The 16,989-nt window shown below is 36.0% G+C and overlaps 2 protein-coding genes across 2 annotated transcripts in view; both read right to left on the reverse strand.

The window, feature by feature from the left end:
• LOC136798491 (DIS3-like exonuclease 2) overlaps positions 1-14,414 on the reverse strand; it is a 426,120-nt gene extending 411,706 nt beyond the window's left edge. Inside the window, exon 1 of the mRNA XM_067055113.1 lies at positions 14,382-14,414. The gene's annotated coding sequence lies outside the window, so the exon portion shown is untranslated. The remainder of the gene's footprint in view (positions 1-14,381) is intronic.
• Positions 2,346-16,111, reverse strand: LOC136798517 (DNA-directed RNA polymerase III subunit RPC6-like). Its single transcript, XM_067055147.1, has 9 exons — positions 16,097-16,111; positions 15,102-15,297; positions 7,045-7,112; positions 6,645-6,712; positions 5,313-5,425; positions 4,898-5,041; positions 4,242-4,349; positions 3,529-3,738; positions 2,346-2,873 (listed from the first exon to the last, which is right to left on the reverse strand). Exons 2-9 carry the CDS (start codon positions 15,279-15,281, stop codon positions 2,799-2,801), a joined length of 966 nt encoding a protein of 321 aa, XP_066911248.1. The 5' UTR covers positions 15,282-15,297; positions 16,097-16,111; the 3' UTR covers positions 2,346-2,798.
• Between the last annotated feature and the right edge of the window lie 878 nt (positions 16,112-16,989).

Below are 16,989 nucleotides of genomic sequence, written 5' to 3' on the forward strand. Positions count from 1 at the left end.
ATGTTTACATTTTGCTTTTGAGCGAGCAAAGATGATAACTTTTAAATTCTTATCCTTATCGGCCTTGCCTTTGTTCTGCAAAATACATTTTTTTTTTTTTTTTTTTAACATCTCTTTTATCACCAAGAAAATCAATGGTATATAAATATCTAAAACTAAGTATAAAGCTCTTTCCTTTTATGTACATTTAAAAATTTTCTGTTTTCGGAACAAAATATATACTATGTTTACTGAAAAATAAAGACTGTAAGGCCGCCCAAACGGTAAGGAGATAAAGAGAGTAAGATAACAGTCTAACATGGCAATCATCAAAGTGTCAAAATAAGAGGCCGGCTGAGATCATCAGCGAGGGAATCGCCAAGCAACTCGAAAAAAAAAAAAAGTCAGAACAGGAAATTACGGGGAATCAGAGTCTGCAAAATGTATGAACGATGGAATCAAAACTTTATCAAATTTTATCAAATCAAAATGAGGCCGAGAAAATCCGAGTTAAATAAAAAACCCGACCTCGGACTTTTAGGGGTCACGAAAACCTTTTGCGAGTTTTTAACCTCGTTATTTTTAGTGCATCTTAATTTTTCGGAGTTAGTTACCTCAGATTTTGAACGTTCCGAATGCGAATTAGAGGCCCAGAAAACGTCAAAATCAGTTTTTGACCGATATCTTCAGATTGACTTAATGTAAATTTTTGACCCAGCACTTTTTGAAATCCTCTCGTTGATACGATTGTTTTGAGCTATATATGAGGGTTAAGGAATAATGTAGGCTGCTGGCATCCACTAACGGATTCGTGCTCCTTATTATACTACCAGGGGTGTTGTGTAGAGGTTTGCGATATTCAGACTAGAGTAGAGGAATAATGGGAAGCGGTGCGCGTCACGCAAAATATATTTGGGACATGCCTTAACTCACCCGAGTATATAACAATAGGCCGTACGTGCCTGAAGCCTTTCTCTGCAGCGTATTGATTTTTGTGCGATTTTAGATTTCCATAAATCTTTTTCCGAGAGATATGTTATAGATTTGCATCAACATTGTTAGATGATATTAGTAATTATTGTCTCCTGATTGGGAGACCATGACTTTAACAATAGACTGCGGAAAACCGAGGCATTCCTGCACATTTAGTTTTGAGTAATCCGTCATCTTTCTAAATTTGTGCTATTTTAGAGAATTACAGAAGAAGCACCTCTACTATTTCTCAGGTTATAGGAGACTCTATTTTGAAATTAGCCTAAGACTTCATTTTCAATTTTTATTTTATTTTCCCATCTTTTTAACCTGAAAAGTGACAAAAATGACTAAAAGTAGACGGAAAAGTTGAAAAGCTTTTTAATTTTCACACTTTAAAAATTGTCAAAACAAAACAAAAGTGTCAGACCCTGATACACAAATTAAAAATATAAGTAAATTTGTGACGCTGTCAGATATCTTCAGGGCCTTAGAAAGGGATCCTAACCAGCGGCACGTCCACGTCCCCGTACCAAATTTTGACTAGGTCAGCCTGTGCTTCCCCAGGGTCTCACATCTTTTTTATCAATTATAACTCAAGCAAAGCAAATTAGCATATTTATGTAAAAAAGTCACGAAAAAACGTCGAGTATCGGTCTGATTGGCTGGAAATTGTATTTTTTTTCAAAATGTTTAAAGTATGAGGTACTTTAGGCTTACTAACTTTCGCGAGCAGAAACTTTCGCGAGGTCAAAAAATCACGAAATTTACGACATTTACTTTCGCGAATTTAACGAAACAATTTTTTCGCGAGCATAAACTTTCGCGAATGAGGTATAATTTTACTTTAGTAGAAAATTTGCGAGTTTTCTGTGCATAAAAAAAAACAGTGTTTGGATCAAATATTATATCATATATTTTGATTAAATATTTAAAACCACAATTGAAAGACATAATTTTTACACTAAATTTCATCCTTGTTATCATCGTAAAGGAAAATTCGAGTAAATTTTCTTTTCAGATTATTCTTCACGAGCATAAATTTTCGCGAATTGCCCTTTCAAAAATTTAACTTTCGCGAAAAAGGCTAAAATTCCCGAAAATCGCAAATCAGAGCTTTACTTTATTTTTCGTGATTTTCTTACATGAATCTGCTAATAGGAAATATGTGTATTTTTTTAACACGTTCGCTGCCCACTACTATGACTCCTGGATTATGACGTTTGATGAAGAAACTATTTTATTGCATTTTTCAAAATCTATACGTGAAAGAATTTCACGCGTCAATTGGTAATCAATTTGAAGGGATTTGAAGCAAAATTCAGGCCACATGAACATTTGAAAATCAAACTTTCGATTAATTTAATTTTACTCGTGTTTTGGCTAAAGTCCTATTTCTATCTGAAAAATTGCCGTATCTTTCCAAAGTAAATCAAATATCCTGAGACAATAAATCATAAATCAATTTTCCCAAAGAATAATTACAACGTCGCATCATTAAACCCATCATCACATTCTGGTAAAATTTTATCAGAGTGTTTAGAACATCTGTTTAACATCCGTCTCTTTGAGAAATTCATAACATCGGAGGAAAATATATGTTCGATATTCCTATGGAGCACAGATAAGTTAAACTTATCGAAAATATCTACAACTCTGTACAGAGCTTTAACTAAACACCATAGCACCATTTCCTCAACATAAATGGTCTTCCATGAGTCATGAAATAAACCACCGCGGGGCGTGGGAGCACTTGCTTGGGAGAAGCGATTAGCCAATGGAATTACGTAATTCGTAGTACACCCTTCGTGCATGAATTGTTTAACAACACAATTGTGCCCAACAACTCAATCCAACCAATCTTTAAGGTATATACATGTCTGTGGTGAGACTGCACCTCCTGGATAACAATTCTTGGCAACCTTGAAAATACAAAAATCTCGTCATTAATGATATGCGCTCTTTTTTCATAAAAGTAAACTTTTTATTGACACTCCTCAGGATGGCAATTTGAGTCTAAATTGCTTTTATCATTTTCAAATTTCTCGGGAAACTGAGGTATTTCAGATTTAATATCCTACTTTTATCAAATTGCCAATAATTTGCATAAACAGTTAGCCATTCCAGGCTCATTGTTCTTATTTCTTGAACTTTTGAGCCTCATTGTTCTTACATACAAAAAGAGTGTAATAGACTACAGTAGACATTCACGGCATTTTCTTACCTAAACGCTAAATTTCATTTAGATTATTTTGCGAAACGAAAAGCTGTCAGGTTTTTCTGCTTTACTTTAGATTTTTTCTTGTATTTCGTGGATACGTTCTTTGCTAGAATTTGGATTATATTGTGGGCTAAATGCACTGCGCACATAGAGAAAGTGTCTACTTCACATCTATTGTTTCATTTTCAAAACAAAGTTAAAACGCATGCGTATATTTTCATTTTATAAACTGTTAGTCGTTATTATACGCAAAACACAAAGAGGAGTGAATACGAAGGGGTAATTTGTCATTATTTTTAAATGATGCGAAGTAGACACTTTCTCCACTTCCTTGCTACTGTAAATAATTAACTTACAGGACAGACACCACAAGGTACACGCATGAGACCAGGTACAGGAACAACAGGTTTGACAGCTCTAAATAATTTCTTTTGTACTGCATTAGATTCGTGACTGGTTGAGGATGATCCTGTAGATGACACATCTGTAATAATGATCATCTCTGCTTTGCCGTCAAAAATTAAGGTGTTGAGAATGGTTTCAATATCTTGGACGCTTAGTGATACCTGGAAAAAAATTTTTTCATAAGCAAAATATTTTTCATAAGCAAAACATTTATTAACATAATAAGACCTGTATTCGGTGGAAATAAGTACATCATAAGCATCAGTGAGCTTTGGTCATTGGTCATTGGTTTTGTACTTTGGAATATGTTCTTTTCATTTTAAATGAACCTTGGAAAAAACATCAAAATCTTTTAAAGAAAAGGTGATAAGAGACGTGACAACGTGATAAGAAGAGGAGGTATTCAAAATTTCAGTCAGATCTGACCATTTCATTTGTGAAGTTTTCAGACAGGTCCCATGAGACGCTGTAAAGACAATGGTTATGCAATGTGGGACAAAACAGTTCAAACCGCAAAATTCGTTGAATTGAAAAGTTGAACAAAGTAATGCTACTACTAGCGTACCATCAAAGACCGTGGATAAAGCTTAGTCCAGGGTTTACAAAGATCAGTAGGTAGAGCAAGTCTCAGACGACAAATAAATCTGGGAAGAATTTGTGTTACCTTACTGATGCCAAGCTCAGCGATAAATTTCCATACTTCATGAGAGGAAGCATAAGAACGATTTCTTTTTAACAGCGGGTCCACTTTCATTTCTTGTGCTTGCGCAGCCTACAATGGAGATAAGAATACTGAAGATACTCCCACTATCCTCAATAACATGGTATTACCTGGACTCAACTCTAAACTAAGAAGCGAGTTTACGAATTTTGTTGAATGTTTTGACTAAATAACCAGCTCAGATCGTAACATTCGCCACACGAGCGTGGTATAAGCAGATAAATCTAATCAGATTGCAGATTTTATCCATCGTACAATAAGGGAATTTATTTTGGCGAGAACTATTTTTTGCGAGTAACAGAAACCTTGAAAATATTTAATATTAGTGAGAACTAATTTTGGCGAGTGACAGGCTAAATCTGTTCTATTTTTGCTTATTTTGAGCAATATTGATGAATTTTAGGGGTTATTTTGGCGAGTAAGATATATAATTTTGGCGAGAACTGATTTCGTTGAAATTTCTAAACTTGCCAAACTCGTCAAAATAAGTTCCCTTAATGTAGCTAGATAAATAATTTTTTCGAAATCCTGCAAATCGAACCAATAAGATTCCCAGTTTCAATTCGAATTAGCGAGAGTCAACTGTAAAAAAAATGCACCTTTTGTTGTAAGAATTTGAAACATTGCTGATTGAGAATGTCAACAAACTCGGCTTCGAAATCTTGATCACTATACCAAGCACCTCCCGTCACCGATGCATCGGGTTCCAAATTGAACAACATATATACTTTGCGTTTACCAGCCTAATAAAGAGAGAATACGATATTATAATTGTTATTATACACCACCAGATGTAATATTGTATCCACTGTTCGATTCAGCTGGCTGTGAAATATTATCTAGCTATTTAAAAATAATTGTATGTTTGATAAGAACCTATGTCTTATATCAAACTTACTTATAGAAGAAAATGCTAAAACTTTTCACTATGTTGAAATTTGTTATCCTTTGTTAAAGGGATCATTTTAAAAAATCAGGCTAGAAATTCAAATATTTTCATAATCATTATCATACCGCAACGGAGTTGACGGCCTTGATCAGTTTTTTACTCTCCAGATTTTTCAATACTTTGTTGACAGCTGTCATCTGTAGATTCGACTTGTACCTGATGTCTCGAATCCATACCCCTAGATAAAAAATTATTAAGAAAACACTCAGAAACACTTACTTTCCCTCAAGAGAATGGGAGTATCAGTCCTATTTAGGCCCGGCAAACAGCGAATTCTGCCTGTCCCAGGCACGAAAAGATTTACAATTCGCCGGTCCAAAAATTCGGTTTCGTCGCCTAAAGTACATATTCAAGCTAATAAAAACGCTGGGCTTGCAATTCTCAGCAGGGTACCGGCCTAAATCTAGAATTCGTCATAGTTAATTTTTCGTTCGCAAGTCTATCAAATACAACGCAGATCCTCTGATACCTATAATCATGTCAACAATTTTTGGTTTTCTTTTTCGTGCTATCAGTCTTTAATATAAGTTTTTATTATTTTTCAATATAACGTCAGGCAGAGTTTTTAATATACCGGGTGCACCAAAAAAAAGTATACAGGTTTGTCGAGATATTGTGATCTTCAGGATTTAAATTTCTTTGTTCATTCTTTTTTTATCGTATAGAGGATGCTCTAACTTGAATTTTGAGCTATCATACATTAGGTTTGAAAAAGTAGTTTGAAAGTTATTTAAAAAAAACTCACTTTTTTTTATATAATGTCGAAATTTCAAAAAATCATCAAAAACAGCGAGCAAACTTTTCTCTTGACACTTACCTTCTTTACACATAAAAATACCAAAAAATGCAACTATGTTCATCAAAACTCATTACAGAATTTAAAAATATGGTAAAGCAAGCTATTCCCATGTGGGATAATATTTTTGGAAAAGCTGACAAAAAATCTCCAAGAGAGGTTTTGATGTTATGTATGTGCTATGTGAGAAAACTTTAAAAAAAATATATCACCATTCCTCGACTAGTTGCTCATAGAACTTGGGTCTGCATTGAGTTTGCTCGTGTTGGAAATGTTCAGGACAAGCAAATAAGATGGAGAAACTGTTGGCAAAATATAAATAAGAATAAAATGTAACATTTTGCCATTTTGTCTTATTTATAGCGTGATTGCTGTTTTTAATGATTTTTTGAAATTTGGACATGGAAAAAAAGTCAGTTTTTTTAAAATAACATTTGAACTACTTTTTCAAATTTAAAGTATGATAGCTCAAAATTCAAGTTAGAGCATCCTCTTTATGATAAAAAGAGAATGAACAAAAAATTTAAATCCTGAAGCTCACAATATCTCGACAAACCTGTATACTTTTTTTTGGTGCACCCGGTAGCTTTATTAACTGTACCTTTGTTTTCAGCATTTTCTATGATTTGATAAATCAGTTTTTCTTCAACATCGAAACCTCGTGTTTTACTATAAATGAAAAAAGATTCTTGACAAAGGGTCAGGTCTGTGACTTTTATGGGAAGCTACCAGAAAAATAGAAAACACAACTTATTTGTTTTACCTTTAAAAATGCATGGGTGCTGTTGAGTGGATATTTCAGTCTCATGTTTGGATCCAATTCACACAATTTAAATCTTAAGGCAATCTTAAGATTACCTCCTGAACCACGACAGATCGAGTACTTCATTTTTTCACAACTTTTATTGTCTCGTGATACTCACTCTAAGGCTAAGGATAAGCCCTGTGTGACAAAACAGTTTACTTGAGAAACAAAACAAAATAAGGAAACAGCTTCTAACCTGGATGATTGGCTGTCTTTGAACCGATAGATCAGCTTAGACCCACTCTTCAAAAGTTCAATTTGTCCCTAAAAAAGGAGAGGTTTACATGATTAAGATACCTGAGATACCTTATTCACTATAAATGAGCTATTTTGTGATTATTCTTATCATAGAATACTTGGGTTGTAAACGATCAATTAACCTAATTCTTTTTTCATGATATTCTCTGATAGAATAATTATTTATTATAGGTAGATAACGAATGTGTAATTACATAAATTATTGTGGAAGTTAATGCTTAAAACGAATGTTTGGAGAATAAAAAAGACGACTTTTGTTAGGATGTTAATCTTTTGAATATCAAGGATTGTTATGGACTGTTCCGGTCAGAATTCATTGCCAGTAAATGCCCAGCGTGGTTGCTGTAGGTCTTATTTCTGAATGTAAACATTACTACAGCTAGAATATTTTCTTTTTATTTGGACAGACAAAAGGTTCAAGTTTTATATACTTTTCATTTCACTGCATTTCTCTGTCTTATTCTGCTGTAGTAAGTGATTGAAAATTCCTGATTTTATTTTTCCCAGTGTTCAATCAGCTACTATTTTGGATTTTATTTCTTCAAGTCTGTCCTCAGCAATTTTGGGACCTCTACGGAATCGTTGATTTCGCCTGAGTGAAACAGCTGTGATATACTACTCTCGAAATTCCATATACCTACCCACTAACGGTCTTTTCCCGTTATGCGTGGCGACTTTGAATATGGATGCTGCCCGCCACATAAAGCCTGGCGTAATGAAATTGGGCGTTAGAATGGCGGTGCTCCTCTCGTTTTGAAAAGCTTTAACTTACTCCCATTTCTTGCTTTATATATACACCAATAAGCCAAAAGTAATTACTGCCTGCGTACCGTGCACCATTTCCAGGCTGGGATGCGCAAGGCAGCAATCAAAAATATGTTCCATTCGGGTCCTAGAACATCTTCAAATCCAGTCGGTCGGTAGTAAATTTTGTCGGATTTTTAAGATCTAGTAAATCCTGATGAATCAAGTCGGCAATCAACAGAATCTTATGCCGCCATCTTTAAGTTGCCAAACTAAATGTGCGCGCGCATGTGTTAACCTTAAAGCAGCCCTTATTTTCGACCCCCAGGATATTGGCCCTACCACGTTGCTGAATTTTGAAATGAAAATTTCAATAAGGGTACATGAAAAAACTTGAACAGGACTCAATGTGTGTTAAGTAAACAAAGAATAATGATTCAAAGCCATGCTCTGTTTGTCCGTGCCTGCCATAGACCTTTTTTTAAAGAGGCAGCCATGTTGAATAATTATGTAGTCCAGCATAAAAACAATGATATAGCCATGCATAATTTTTAAAATATACATGATACAGTAATTATGTATGGCTGTATCATTGTTTTTATGCTGGACTACATAATTATTCAACATGGCTGCCTCTTTAAAAAAAGGTCTATTATATGGGAAAGATCCGAACCTGCGAACAGCGCCCAAAAAAAACCCAAGGATTTTACCGACTTTCCGAATCGGGTTTTCTTGTAAATAAACAGTTGCTCGGACGACCCGAACGCAACATAGTTTTGATTGCCACCCAAGTAGTTACTACCTCTCCGATCTCACGGTATCTTCTGGTGCCTCAGTCAGTTACATCAAAATGCCTCGAAAATGTCAATATGAAAATTGTGTAATCAGAGAACGTATGTCTCGCTCATTATAAAAAGGCCGGCAAAAACTTTCAATAATTGGATTGTAACATCGAGTTAAGTCTCTTTTGTTAAGTCACCAGGGGGTAAATAAAACAGACCTTGATACATTTATCGTTCGTTTCAACTTGACGATTCGTTTAAGACTCAGCCTCCTAAATATTTGGGGTAGGTAAAATATGTACATAGAAATTTATACCGTGAGAGGTCCTAAAGCCGACAGCCCAGCCTAATTCCGACCCCCCAAATAACTGTTATGAAAAAAAATTCTATGTTTACAAATATTCCCTCTCCAAGTTGAACGATAAACTATTGCTAGAACTCTCGAAAAAAAACATCTTACAAGATAGCTGTAGTGTCAAGATGTCAATTAATGTAATTAAAAAGTGCGAGTTGTAAAAATAATTACCTTTTATTCTGGATGAGTTGCTTGTTTTTAAAACGATAACAGTTTTGTAATAAAAGTGCGGGAAAAATACGAAACAACTTGGACTGGTTTCCATCAAGAAACAAACAGACTAAATTGTAAAAATGGCTCGAAGTTGAAAAAAGGGCGATGCGGTAGCACTAATTTGAATAACAAACATGGAATCAATGAGGTGGCAACTATCAACGCCCTCTTTACCACCTACATATAAGTCTGGATGTTTATTTACGGAAGGCCCGCAATCAGACAGCTCTTCATTTAAGTGTACTCTTTGACGACATATATTATCTTTACTAGAATAGGATCAAGGTGTCATGTAATACATAATAATTGTAATATACGTCGTCTATTTGTATTCTTATCATGTAATATATAATATAATGTAATATACGTCGTCTATATGTATCCTTACACAAAGTCCTGGCCCCGCAATCAAGCCAAGTGCCAGTGTAAAGTAATAGAAACCAGGCTTGATTACGTAACGTTTCAAAATGAGCACGCTCATACACAGACCTCTTTTATATTTTTGTGTGCTTTGGAAAATCAAAACATCTCGTTACTTTTTATGATGCTGTTACTACTGTTGTCATTTATGACGTTGTGCATATTGCAATAAAAAAATTATGTTTTGTTATAAGAAGCAATTATTGTTATTTGGTTCAATTGGTTCAGTGTATCAAATCTCTCAGTTTAGTTGACACTTTGGTATCTTCGTTGCGTCACAGCGAAAGGTTTGTTTTTATTTTAGTTTGTATCTTTGAAAGACCCCATCGGCTTTAGGCTGGGCTGTCGGCTTTAGGACCTCTCACGGTACTTTTCCAACCCGGCGAATCTTTAAAAAAGAAGGGAACAATAAAATATAATTACCCTTTCCAAATAAACCTCTTCGGTGGTGAGCGTAGTCTACTCTGACGTAATTTTAAAATTTATGTGATGGGAGTTTGACATAGTAATGTAATGTTGTTTGGGGAATTATGAAGTTCTCTGGAATTTCGATTGCATTTATTCAGGTTGATTTTTTATGACTTCTAATGGTACTTTTTCTAACGAGTTTGATTACTCTGTTCTCACACTTGTGTCTTTTTTTTCGCGTCCTTTTCCGTTATTACTTTTATTTATATTTTTAAAGACACATTTGGCTAAAGCTTCAGATGCATCCGGCTGGACTTAAAATTTTTTTCAAGTTGAATAGTGACCAAAGGGGGTCTCGAACCGGGAACCTGTAGGTTCCGAAACCAATACCCTATCCACTAGGCCAAACCGGCTGCCGGAAATTCGTTATTTGGGGTTACTTATACGAAGGTCTTAGTACTATATATAAATAAGTCTGACTGACGAGTTAGGCTAACTGTTATGATCGGTGCAAATCCCTAACCCTATGCTACGCGCTACGCGCTCCGCGCAGTATATGCGCGCGTCCCGGGCGGCCGGATGCATCTAAAGCATTAGCCGAATCTTTAAAGACAGGTAAGAAGGCATATTGATTTAACTGTCAGTGCCCCTATAAAAACCATTTCCATTATTTCCATTATTCAGCAGGCTATCCCAGAAAAAGACAGAAGCTATAAGGTATAAAGGTAACATGCACAGTTGTTTTAACAACTATTATTATTATTATTATTATTATTAATTTATTTGGTAAAGCAGGTCAGGTTCTATATACAAAACTATATACAATTATACACAATTCTGTACATATTGGCAGTAAAAAACTGATGTGGACCTACTGGCTAAAAAACGAAAAAGTAAAATCTTGTGAATCAAGCTAAAAGTTGGTTGAATCAAGCTAAAAGTTAGTTGAGTCTAGGAGTTTTTGTATAGGAACAAAAAGTTGATTATAGGATTAAGACTCAGGAGAATTTAGGAGAAATATACATATATAAAAGTACATAAATAAACTCTAGGTAATAATAAGCTAAAAATTTGCTAAGAAAAAAAATATATATTCAGTAAATGTAATTTAGTAATAAACATAATCTTTATATAATAGTGCACGACCCGTCATATTAAAATTAATTTTATCCAAACAATCAGATTTATTCAAGGCTTTTGTAAAAGCTTTGTAAGTTTTTATTTCTTGTATTGAGCTGGGAATGTTATTCCAAACAATAGCTGCTCTGTACATAAATGATCGTTTATAATCAACAAAGGTGAATTTTACCTGGTCAATTTTTGAAGATTTTCTATTTCCACGTGTATTTGATTTGCTGATAAGTTCCGATAAAAGTGGTGAGCTGAGACCATTGTATATTTTGTACACTTTACACGCAATGCTCTTCTTATAATAATAAATAATTTCCTTCCATTTGGCCTGTGACAGAACATAGATATCTGGGACTGATTTCTTTATCCGCTGAATGAAGCGGGCAGCTCTTATATGAACTTTTTCAATGCTTGATAGTAAAGCATCGGAACAATTTCCCCAAATCAAAATAGCATACAGGACGGATGGTAATATTCCTTGAAAATAGATGGTTGAAAGGGTAGACTTTGGCATCCCTCTCATTTGGTATAGCTTCTTGACTTTAACACCAAACATTTTAGTAATTTTTTGAGCATGAACATCCCATTTCAATTCGTCATCGATTGTAACTCCAAGACATTTTGTTGAGTTTATTATCTCAACATTTTTATGACAAATAGTTATATTTTGAAGAGGACCAACAAAGCGATTTTTAGACATAAGCATAACTTTGCATTTGTCAGGGTGGATGGTTAACGAGTTTTTCTTGGCAAACGATTCAAGTTGATGGGCACTTCTTTGAAGGTTTTTGATGACAATATCGCTATGTGGATCTGATGTGTACGCTGTTGAGTCGTCGGCTAACTGATCTAGATCACAATCAATGCTTTCACTCATGTCGTTAACATTAACTGAAAAGCACGGTGGGCCGATAAGAGACCCTTGCGGTACTCCAAATTCCACATCAGCACAATCTGAGTTGACTCCATTGATAACAGTGAATTGCTTACGATTCGACAAATAACTCTCAAGATAGGTTAAAAAGTCACCTGATACCCCTGAAGCGCTTAGCTTTTTTAGTAGAATTGGGTGGGATACGCTATCAAATGCTTTTCGAAAATCTATGAACAGGGTACCAACTGATTGGCGGGAGTCGATGGCTTTTCTCCACTTCTCGGTCATATAGAGTAGGATGTCATCGGTCGATCGATTTGGTCTAAAGCCCCACTGGTGTTCGGATTCGAGACAATGCTCCCTGAGATGGTCAGTTAATTGTGAGCAGACAAGATGTTCAACAATTTTACTTGGGATTGAGAGTAATGATATCGGCCTGTAATTTGAACAATCCGATTTAGAGCCTTTCTTGAAGACTGCAGATACTTTAGAAGTTTTCCATTGAGTTGGAAAAGTACCAGACGATAAACTACATTTGACAACGTACTGTAAACCCTCAACTGAGGCTTTCGGGTTCAAAGATAGGTCCTTAGCGGTGATGTTATCAGGACCCCCGGCTTTACCAATTTTTACAGCAGCTTTGAACGATTTTTGAAGAAGTTCTTTTGAGAATTGGATTGTAGATATAGTAGGGGTCACTCGATAAATGTACGAGTTCAAAGATCCATATTCGTCAGTCTGTGGAGGTGTCGCAAGTTGTTTTCCGATATTAGCAAAAAATTTATTCATTGTTTTTGCTTTATCAGTGTCATCAGTAACAATGGTATCATTTTCATTTTTTAAGGGACCAATGTGTCGGCTATTTGATTTCCCTTTGAATTTTTTTACAAGCGACCAGAATGATTTTGAGGACTCGCATGTCACAAATTTCTCTCTCCAGTAATTTGCTTTAGTGGTTCTTATCAAGTTGGTGCATTTGTTTTTGGCTCTTTTGTAGTCCTTCCATTCTTTAGAATTTCGTGGGGTTTGTCTTGCTTTATTTAATAGCTTGAAGCGGTCATTTATAGCTTTACGTACATCCCCATTCATCCAGGGTTGATTGTTGTTTCGAACTCTCACTTTCCTAGTTGTAATGTGAGAGGAGAGGACGTTTTTAAAAAGATGTTCCCAACACCATAACGAGTCATCTGGGTCGTCAAACATAGAAATAATATGCCATGGACAGGTTTCCAGGTCCTTGTTAAGTTTCGCGTTATCAATGTCCTTGTAATTTCTAACAGAAATCAATTTTGGTGGTGAACTTATACGCCGTAGATTCAATAAGAAATAAATGAGGTCATGATCAGAAAGCCCCATTGCATATGTTCCTTTTTTCAAAACTTTATCTGGGTTCGATGTAATGGCCAGATCAATAAGTGTCTTTGAGGTTGCAGTGATTCGAGTAAATTTCATTATAACGTTCGTCAAAGAATGTTCAGCAAGAACTTGGTTAAAGTCTTTCGTTAGTTTATTGTTATCTTCGGACATGTCAATGTTGAAGTCACCAAGAAGAAATATATTTGATCGATGGTTAAAACGGTTCAGAATTAGTGTAAAACTTTGAAGAAACTTTTTCATTTTGGGAGGGCGATAAATACAACCCAGAAGGTATTTTTGAGAGTTAATAGTTCCTTCTATCCAAATCGACTCGATCTTTGTATCAACTTCAATTTCATCTACCACAAGGTCTCTTTTGTAATAGACGAGGACACCACCCCAACTGTTTTTAGCTTTTCTGTCTCTCCGATAGAAGAGATAATTGTCAATTTTTAGATCAACATCATCATGCTCAGTTTCGTTTAAGTGAGTCTCTGTGATTGCAAATAAGTCAAATTTACTTTCTCTTAAAAGAATTCTCACATCTTCGAGTTTGTGGAAAAGACCATTTACATTCAAGTGACCACATTTTAAACATGGGATAGGTGTCTGCAGTTGTTTGAGTAATATAGGATGACTGGCGACCATATTGTCTGTGAACTTTTCACCTAAAGGTGCAGGTTGATCGCAACCCTGTTTTTGGTGCTGTAATGATGGGCTTAACAGCATTAACCCTTGAACTTTTCACCTAAAGGTGCAGGTTGATCGCAACCCTGTTTTTGGTGCTGTAATGATGGGCTTAACAGCATTAACCCTTGAACTTTTCACCTAAAGGTGCAGGTTGATCGCAACCCTGTTTTTGGTGCTGTATTGATGGGCTTAACAGCATTTACCCGCATTAACCATATATTTTTGATTTTTGTATTTGTCTTCTTATTCTTTTTTATATTGCTCTAAAAGAAGAAAGGCTTCTCCCACGACACAGGTTCAGCCTTATTCACTAATTCTTAATGGAGTGAATTTTTTTATCTGTGGCATGGGTACTGAGTGACAGTTAGTCACACTAGGAAATCTAGCTTTCAGAAAAAACAACATCAGTCATCTACAGGATGTATTTGCAACAACAAGGATGAGAGTTACCTGAATCAAGTTTGCAAGACAATTAATTAAAACTTGAAAGTTTGAAATAAAATAAAACGTGCAGCAGCCAAAATCAACCAACCAAAATTTGTCATTCAATTCCCGAGACAGTGCTTCGAGTTTTAAGGCCTTGTTTATATGCTAAAGTAAAAAAAAATCTGCACATGTAAATGGGTCAGTGTTTGAGGTCCGGCAAAATTTCCGGGAAGTAGCCTATCCGGCGGTGCGCGGATCTAGGTGGGTCCCGTCTCCCCCGTAGATCTTTTTCTTGGGAAGTTGATCTTCAAATTAGTTTTCAAGGTTGGCTTGGCTCAAACTTTTTCATCTATGGCTCAAATTTTAGGCAATTTCTCATAGTTTTTGAAAATGTTAATTTCATCAAAAAGCGCCGGGTTATTTTTTCATAAATCCCTTTAGAAGTTTTGCGACGCATTTTTTTGCTTGCGAGTCAAGTAAACGATATAGCGCTTTCGCAGCATTAATCTTTGATATGCATTTTGGCGGGACGCTAGTGTGACTAACTGAGTGAGATAGAGAAAATAATAATTTTGGGAAAATAATAAAAATCTTACAGTTGAAAGCAAACGGTTGATTCCTTTCACTCTCTGTTGTGGTGTGATGTTTGGTAGATGTTCCTGTATGATGGCATCTGTTATCCCTTTAGGGGTTTCCTTGCATAACTCTAAAACTTTTCCTTCAAAATCTATAAATTCTACAGGTTCTTGTTTAACTTGCACGTTTGCAGCCGCCATTTTGATTTTTCATCTACTTTCGATTTGGTGAAGGCTTCTTCGTAAAAGCGAAAGACATGTACCTATTTTTTGGATCCGGCATCCGGGAATAGTGTCAGGACCTGCAGGCGACCTGGTAGGGTTGGGTATGGGTGTGGCTTGGGTGTGGTTACGTATCAGATTGGCTAGGAATTTGGTTATTTTACTATGTTTTCTAAATTACTGATTGACTTACCGACAGATCGCCACCGGTGGGATTCGAACCCACTAAATGCAAAGTTCTGATGCTTAGAAACCCCGGGGGGGGGGTACTAGGTTTGCGAGGTGACGGGTATGTCCGAGCCGAAAATCGAAAATCGACCCTTTGAGAGACAAAATTTTGGTGATTTTGGGACCCTTTGAGAGACTTTTTCCTAAATTTTGGTCCATTTTTTCCAAATTTTGGTTTGATTTTCACCAAATTTTGATCAAAATTCTTGGAAATCGTGACCCTTTGAGAGAGAAATTTTTGATTTTTGTGATTTTGGGACCCTTTCAGAGACTAACTTTTGAATTTGTACCCCTTTGAGAGACTTTTGAGGAATGAGAAAAGCGAGAAAAGGTACCCTTATGGCTCGCACATACCCATGCCTTATCCACTGCGCCACGGATTCATGCCGAAAGAGCGTTTCTGACGGCTATTTATATTGTACAAACTACAGACCAGACTGTATTAAGAGAAAATCACACTGATATAACTCACACAGAACCAGAAAGTCAGAAAAACTACGAACAAGAGACTGGAAAGTACGAAATAAGTCCAGATCTGTCTTTCGTCTTTACGAAGAAGCCACGACCTTTCGATTTCGCGCGTGACTTCTTTACCAGTTTGCCCGATATTCGAATATCGGGGATAATTCTTCTTGCTCCGCAACAGGATTGAATGAATCGGTCTTCTAGGTCACAGTGTGGATGTAACAGGGCCCACGCCACTGGGGGGGCCGGGGGGCTATGGCCCCTCCACTTTTTTGCAAAGCAAAATAAAAAATTTCTCTTCACCTAATTACTTTTTTCTTTTCTGTGCGCGTGCCAATAAAAACGTTAGAACCTTTCTAAGAAGGGACAGATGGACACTTAAATAAGTCTAATTATACTATTTTGTTTTAAACAAACAAACTTAACAGTTTTCTTTCAGAAAATCAGAACAAAAAAGAAGCTGTTTTAGCCAAATAAGACAGGTCAAAATCGAAAATTTTCCGGCCCGTCGGCGCAAACCATGCAAACCATTAGTCACTATATTTTTGTTGGCCCCCTCACTTTCAAAATCGTTGCGCGGGCCCCGTAGTAAACCACACTGAAACGACCGCCTTCCATCACGCAATCGCGCATCACGCTCGCGAAAGAGCGCGCGAACATTACTAACGCTTACATGTCATGTACCAGATAAATATGTCATCTCCAGTACATTTTAGATTACTCATTGAAAACAGATTACAATATAGTCATTTTTCATGTCTCGATTATTCAATTCCGAATATAAGATATTCAGGAGAAAAAAAGAGAAACACCTGGGTAATCTAGTTAAAAAAACCGAAAGTAAATGGTAGACAAAGTAATGAGCCAAGGCAAAACGAGATTAGCGTACCACTATGAAAGAAACCGCCTCCGGCGGTCGATTAAGGGCATGGCTGTAGTAGAGGGGGGGTTGTAACACAGATCTGTAAAGCCCGAAGGGCTAGATATGCAACTT

Source organism: Clytia hemisphaerica, unplaced genomic scaffold, assembly GCF_902728285.1.
Source record: "Clytia hemisphaerica strain Z4C2 unplaced genomic scaffold, Clytia hemisphaerica genome assembly, whole genome shotgun sequence".
NCBI classification, from domain to species: domain Eukaryota; kingdom Metazoa; phylum Cnidaria; class Hydrozoa; order Leptothecata; family Clytiidae; genus Clytia; species Clytia hemisphaerica.